The 6,791-nt window shown below is 35.6% G+C and overlaps 2 protein-coding genes across 4 annotated transcripts in view; one reads left to right on the top strand and one right to left on the bottom strand.

Annotated features, from left to right (window-relative positions):
- Nucleotides 1-152: 152 nt before the first annotated feature.
- On the bottom strand, nucleotides 153-5,120 carry LOC115233221 (serine/threonine-protein phosphatase alpha-2 isoform). The gene is made up of 5 exons (XM_029803539.1): nucleotides 4,854-5,120; nucleotides 3,589-3,720; nucleotides 3,248-3,478; nucleotides 2,827-3,155; nucleotides 153-2,736 (listed from the first exon to the last, which is right to left on the bottom strand). Exons 1-5 carry the CDS (start codon nucleotides 4,906-4,908, stop codon nucleotides 2,497-2,499), a joined length of 987 nt encoding a protein of 328 aa, XP_029659399.1. The 5' UTR covers nucleotides 4,909-5,120; the 3' UTR covers nucleotides 153-2,496.
- A 119-nt stretch (nucleotides 5,121-5,239) lies between these two features.
- The window catches only part of LOC115233231 (ran-specific GTPase-activating protein-like), a 2,410-nt gene continuing 858 nt past the window's right edge, over nucleotides 5,240-6,791 (top strand). The window contains exons 1-5 of one of the 3 annotated variants that reach the window (XM_029803551.1): nucleotides 5,240-5,453; nucleotides 5,796-5,953; nucleotides 6,038-6,324; nucleotides 6,442-6,569; nucleotides 6,651-6,762. In XM_029803551.1, the coding sequence (XP_029659411.1) occupies nucleotides 5,439-5,453; nucleotides 5,796-5,953; nucleotides 6,038-6,324; nucleotides 6,442-6,569; nucleotides 6,651-6,762 (700 nt within the window). In that variant the 5' untranslated portion in view covers nucleotides 5,240-5,438. Of the gene's footprint in view, nucleotides 5,454-5,795; nucleotides 5,954-6,037; nucleotides 6,325-6,441; nucleotides 6,786-6,791 lie in introns of those variants that run through there. The other 2 variants (XM_029803547.1, XM_029803556.1) reach the window with 2 other exon arrangements.

The raw sequence follows: 6,791 nt of genomic DNA on the forward strand, positions 1-6,791 counted from the left end.
ATTAAAATATTTATATATATAATTGTTAATTAACAACTATTAATGTTTATGTGATTATTAATAAGTAAAGAGAGAAAGAGAGAAGAAATAAATAAATCTCAATTATTTAAAAAAGCAAATGATATAAATATCTTGTTGGCCAGTTCTTTATAATTTTGTGTTTGACTATATTTGCAATTTACATCTACAATAAGCCTTGTATAATAAAGATTTTTAATTAATATATTTTTCCGCTTTGAATATATCAGAAAATTGCGTGAAGAAGATAGTGATTGATACACGTTACTGATCATAAATCAATTATAATTTCTGTTTGTTTCATGTTTTCTATAATGTCTTTCTAATTTAATCTACTCTCTCTCTTTTTCTTTGCTCTAAAATATATACTTATTATTTTTTAAACGCAAAAGGTACAACTAGAATAGATCTTCTACTTATTGATCGTATCAATAAGTAAAAAGTTCAATTCAAAATTTAATCATATCAATATCGTTCACACTGTATTTAAACTTCCGAAGATCATGAGCGATAATGAAAGTGCGTCGCAAGGAGCTTAATAAGACGAGATGATAATTGGTGTTATCGGCTTAGCCCTTTTGTACGTATATATGTACCTCTCTTAATACGACGCAGATAAAATTACAGCCGCCGGAACGATCACGTATCTATCTAAATATAGTACGGTTAATAAGAAAAAACTTCGAATAAATGTGTCTTTGAGATGAGCGGATATTTACATAGACGTGTGAAGAATATGAATGCGTTACGGACGTTTGCGTTATTATTCTAAGTATCATATATAGTGCCTGATCGCGCATTTCTCTTATACATTTTACATACATACGAGATATTCGCGGGATAAAATTGAGATACGTTACGCTCGCCTCATATAAATTGGAATAAACGGGATTGAATTCTGTCCGATCTTACATATTGGAAATCGCCATGGGATGATGGATATATATGTATCGATTGAAGAGATGACGGATGTTTTTATGTGAATTTTATTTATAAAAAGAAATTAATGTGTGTACAAGTATGAAGAGAGGAGGTTAACATGATCGGTCTCAAGATCCCGTAAGATCCTCACGTCGTGGTTTTTTTCGTAAATATTGTTTTTTTTTTCTTTTCTTTTCTATATTATCGAGGATGGATCTGTGCTCTGTGCATTGGCTAATGGAAAGGCTGAAGATAGGGATATATGTGGGGAAACTAAATAAAATGAATGTGGAAAGCGAGGAAGATGAATAATGTTAACAATAGTAATGATTCGATTCACACAGGACTGTCTCGATCGGGAGGTGGAAAATCCTCGACCGTAAATGGGCACGCTTCTTTCTTTTTGTATTATTTCATAATTAGACGCCTATCATAGTGAAACCAATGTGCGCTCGCATGTATTTATTAATCACACGATTAATTCTCCCGCGTTTACAGATACTATATAGTGTCGTTGATATTAATTAATCCAGAGAAGCCTTGCTGCCATAATAATCGCAATACAAGTACTTGTTTTCGTTCGTCATGAGACAAAAATGTACACATTAAAGGTTCATTAAACGCTTCAACACTTGCTTTGAACAAAATTTGTTTCTGTCTTTTTTTCTGACCATCTATTTCTTTCTGTATTTCACAATTCATATATAAATGTATATTTATAAAAGTACGTATGATGTAATAGAAGTCGTTTACAAATTTGTGCAACTTACAGAAGTATCGAGCTATATAAATATCTATTATATTTTAAAGAATTAAGTCTAGGCAATCGCTCTAGTTATTACTTGTATATCGATATATCTTCATTAATAGCATACTTACATAATGAAATGAAGTGAGAGCAGCATGTATGTATGTATGTGTATGTGACATTGCAATACATATAATTATCATGTCGATTTTCGTTACAGCGCGAAGTGATTGAAAGAGGTCTTGTCTTCTTGGCAAATTAGATGCTGACAACACTGATGAATAAATGTAGATGAAAAATGAATCAAGACACATTACGAGATTTACGAATGCGAAAGACGAATTACAGTAAAAGTTTTGTTTTTGCTGCCATTTGGCTTCTTACTTTTCAACTTTGCAATTGTTAAGAATGTTGTTGGCAACCCCACACAATCTTTTCTAATCTTATCGTCGATAGATCAAGTTCTCTACTATTTTGTTTTATACAATAACACATTTAACTACAAACATACTATATCACTTACTACTTTCGACAAACTCTGTGAAAAGCAACGCCCCTCCGGATTTTCTGATAAATATATTCATTATTACTATTTCTGCAGGCTTCGTAGTCAATCGAAAATAATAATATAATAATATAATTATAATAATAATTATTATTATAACTCTTCTCTCTCTCTCTCGCTCGCTCTCTCTCTCTCTTTCTCTCACTCTTTCTTACAAGGACGTAGCGTCTTAATAGATGGTGGGTCGGGAAGTAGCAGTTGTAAAATCCTAAGCGTCCCATTCGAAAAGACAAGTCTAAGGATTTCACTTCTTCTTATTTTTGTTGTTTGCGCCTCGCGGTGGCGTCACCGGCCGTCCCGCATTCAAACCACCGTAAGTAAATTTCCTCTTATCAGCTGGTTTTAAAATCTGAAAACTGCACATGAGAGTCTCGTCCACCGACATCATGGCACCTGCATTGTCAAATTCGCCGCAGTAATTTGGAGCCGAGAATAATGTCACCAACTGCCGTTTGGCAAAGAATTCGTAACCATCTTCCACCACCTGAGTAATGATATTTCAGATTTTGAATGCATCAAGATCTTACAAAGTCATAAAAAAATTCTATCAACTATATATTTAAAATATTTTTACCTGATGTGCACGACATATAAGATCAAAGTCATGTTTGTGTAAAAATTTGGCAACGACTTCTGCGCCAAATGTAAACGATACACCACGATCGTTTTCGCCCCAACCCATAGTGTCTTTATCAGGATCAGACCATAATAAATCACAGAGCAATCCTTGATCAGGTACATCGGTCGGTCTCATGATACGTCTAATCTGTTCCATGCTCTGCAGATCCGGACTCAAGCCTCCATGACAGCAAAAAATCTTTTCGTCTACTATCGCAGCAACTGGCAGGCAGTTAAAGCAATCGGTGAACGTTTTCCATAATTTAATGTTGTAACGACGTTTACCTAAAATATAATTTTATTTGTAGAGATATAGACAAGTAACAAACATGTAAAAAATACCATGAAGATATTCTATATTCATAATAGATAGTTACACTCATCATAAAATCCATATATCCTATTGATGGATGCACATTCATGATTTCCTCTCAATAAAAAAAAATTTTCTGGATATTTGATCTTATAGGCAAGAAGGAGACAGATAGTTTCTAAAGATTGTTTCCCTCTATCGACATAATCTCCTAGAAAAAGATAGTTGCTCTCGGGCGGGAAACCACCATATTCAAATAATCGCAACAAGTCGTAGTATTGCCCATGAATATCACCTTGCAAAAAAGTTTTATAATGTCATTAAGTAGTCAATATTATTAAACATCTCTTTCGCTTGAATTTAAATAATTATTCTTCTTTGACTTATAGCATTTATTTTGCTTACCACATATCTTCAATGGTGCTTCAAGCTCTAAAAGAATGGGTTGTGATAGAAAAATTTCACGTGACTTGAGACACAATCCTCTAATCTCTACTTCTGTCAACTGAACATTTTTGCCTGGTCTTGCTCCTCGTACTAAAAAAAATGTGAAAAAATTATGCTTTCATGACAATAATATCGATAAACATATTGTAATCTTATATCATCAACTGTATCATTCCTATTATATATTTTCTATATCTTTCAATATGATTATTGAACTCTTTTGGTAAAGAAAAATATAGAGTAGAAAATAAATCAATATTAAATATTCGCATTTGTGAATCATTAGGTATATTCAGTACAACACACACACAATTGCTCAGTGAATAGCTGTTTGTGATTGGTCTACACTTACATCTATCCAAAATCTAAAAGCTACACCAATCATGTATAGCCGTTTAATGAACAGTGTTATACTAAATACAACCATTATAATAATTGACTATTATTCTCAGCACCATTAAAACTTCAAAAGTATATATGAATAAGAAATAAACATTTCGTGTATTTTCTAAAATATGAATTACAGATCAATCAATCCATATTCCACATAAAGCTGCAAAGAATCCTCTTATACATCTGAACACTTGAGAGTCAACGAGTTACTCATTAAGACATTACATAAATAAGAATTTTGTCAATAAACACACTTGCCTCATCCACTCAATATACTCTTTCTCATATTTGTTCCCCTATTTTCCAGGGAACCAAACAGTTTGGACGTCAGATATAGCTCAATGCACTTATAAATAAAATGAATAATCCTCGTTTATCGACGTGAAAGCAAAGTAGATACTCGATACGCAGCAACAGGATTTCATTATGGCACGGAGAGACGGACCTCGCCCAGAATCACGGCGAAAGCGAGATGTATATGCGGTGGTCAACCGCGTTTTTTATGTAAACAAACTAACGACGCAAGAGCGGGAATCTATAGAGATACGATCATCGGTCTCGGAGGACATTGCGTAACGACAGGGGGTAGCAAGATTGTGATTCAGGGCGGTGTTTTACCGTGCCCTTGAGAGGGAAAGATCGGATCGCTGGGCGATCTGTCGTCGTGGCATATCGTCGAGCAGACATAGCGAGGAAGATCGCGAGGAAACGCGGGAGGATGACGAGGATACGAGAGGGAGTTGACGAACGAAACGACTTTCGCCGCGCTGCGTCGCCATCCCCCCCTTTTTTTCTTCCTTGCTGTAGTAGAGCGCATCGACCAGTTTTACCTTCCAAGAGCCGAGCTATGATGTTGTCGATGTTCAACTTGTCGGTCTCAGCCATCGGGCCGGAGTCTTAGTGCGCGTCCCGGGCTTCACACGGAGCACCTTATCACGAGGATGACTGTCGATCCGCCTGGATTCCTTCGCTTGGGTGTCGCACGACACTCGGGATCGCGCTCGCGGCTTCAACGTACAAAGTACCTCGCAATGGCCGCCCGGATAACCGCGCACTCCACTCCCTTCCGCCTCCTTCCCTTCCCTTCCACCGTTTCTCGCCGTCTTTCCCCTTTCGCACAGCCACGCCGAGACCGAGAGCTCGCTCGCTTCTCGATTACTCGAGCATGCGCACTTTAGCTAGCCGTGATTTTCTTTTTTTTTTTTTTTCTGCTTCGGGGACGCGATGCGTTAACGTTCGGCGCTGCCTGCGCTGCCAATATCATTCCGAATAGAATAGAACACATACTACGCACGCGTGGAAAAATCCCACGAGAGATTTGGGATCAACGATTTTTTTATACATCACAAAACTACCACTGGTGTAAATTGTGACGATTGTTAGTTCTGTTGTTTTTTAGCCAACGCCGATAAGACATGCCGGAGAACGTGGTACATATATTTTGACGAAATGTTCTTTCCTCTTTCATGGTTTTTCTTATTTTTTAATTAAATTAATACGTTGATCTTAATTTATTTGTTACCGATCAAGATTACATCATTACATTACGAGAGCGATAGGTTATGTGTTTGTGTCTTTCGAGATAAAATATAAAATGCATGAAAGACGGAAATTTTATTTTCTTTTCGATATCATCTGTTTTATTTTGCTCTTAATTTCCATGCATATTTGGTCATATGTTTATCTTTTATATTCTAAATCTTGTATTTTGTAATTGAGCTTGAAGTTAGAATTTTTAAAAATAATTCTTTGTTTTTTGTTTTTTTTTTAAGTTAAACGGCGATCACATTGATGTGAAAGGTGCCAATTGCGAGTCCCAGGACAATGATGAAGAGAACACTGAAAATGATGTACATTTTGAACCTATAGTTTCTTTACCTTTAATAGAAGTGTCCAACAATGAGGAAGATGAGGTAGAGATGTTAAAAATGTAAGTTAAATAATTGTAAGAATATTTATTTTACATTATAGACTTACAGAATAATATACATATAATGTCTTTTGTCATTCTTAGGCGAGCAAAATTATATCGTTATGATACATCGAATATTCCAGCGGAATGGAAGGAGCGTGGCACAGGAGAAGTCAAATTGCTAAGGCACAAAATAAAAAACACAGTTAGAGTAGTCATGCGCAGAGACAAAACCCTCAAGATCTGTGCTAACCATTTTGTGACTCCATGGATGGAACTAAAACCAAATTGTGGCAGTGATAGAGCATGGGTCTGGAGTGTACTTGCTGATTTTGCGGACGAACAACTCAAGCCGGAATTGCTTGCAATACGTTTTGCAAATGTCGAAAGTAAGTTTTGAATAGATGCATTAAAAATCTTGTCTATATAAGAAACGCGATACATGATAAATATGACAAAAGGAATATTACAGAGAATATTCTCATATTATCTTATTTATTTGCTAGATGCATCAATGTGGAAGGAGGCATTTGAAAAAGCTAAGAAGATTGTAGGATCTGAATGTGAGATTTATGCCGGTAAAAACAATCCAGAACAGAAGCACGGTGAAAGTGATAGTGAATCCAGCAGTGATGTAAGTTATGATGAAAGTACCGATAATGAGGATCAAACAAAGTTGCCTAAACAGACTGGAGAATCTGCTGTGATTTCTCAGCAGAGAGAAGTCGAGAAAGTACCGACGATGTCGACAGAAAAGAAAGATGTAGTAATGACAAATGAGGAGAAAATAATCAACGAAATAACAAAGTTAAAAGTGAAAGACGAAGGTGAGAAAAATTAATAATGAATTTTATAT

Source organism: Formica exsecta, unplaced genomic scaffold (genome assembly GCF_003651465.1).
Source record: "Formica exsecta isolate Colony F162 unplaced genomic scaffold, ASM365146v1 scaffold1025, whole genome shotgun sequence".
Taxonomy (NCBI): Eukaryota; Metazoa; Arthropoda; class Insecta; order Hymenoptera; family Formicidae; genus Formica; species Formica exsecta.

Bases quoted from the DNA above. Each gene is read 5' to 3' on its own strand.
- LOC115233221 (XM_029803539.1), bottom strand. From the start codon at position 4,908: ATGGCTGAGACCGACAAGTTGAACATCGACAACATCATAGCTCGGCTC. The intron at 3,156-3,247 runs GTAACTATCTAT...ATTATATTTTAG, and splicing joins ATATGGATTTTATGATGAGT to GTAAACGTCGTTACAACATT. The intron at 2,737-2,826 runs GTAAAAATATTT...ATCATTACTCAG, and splicing joins TTATATGTCGTGCACATCAG to GTGGTGGAAGATGGTTACGA.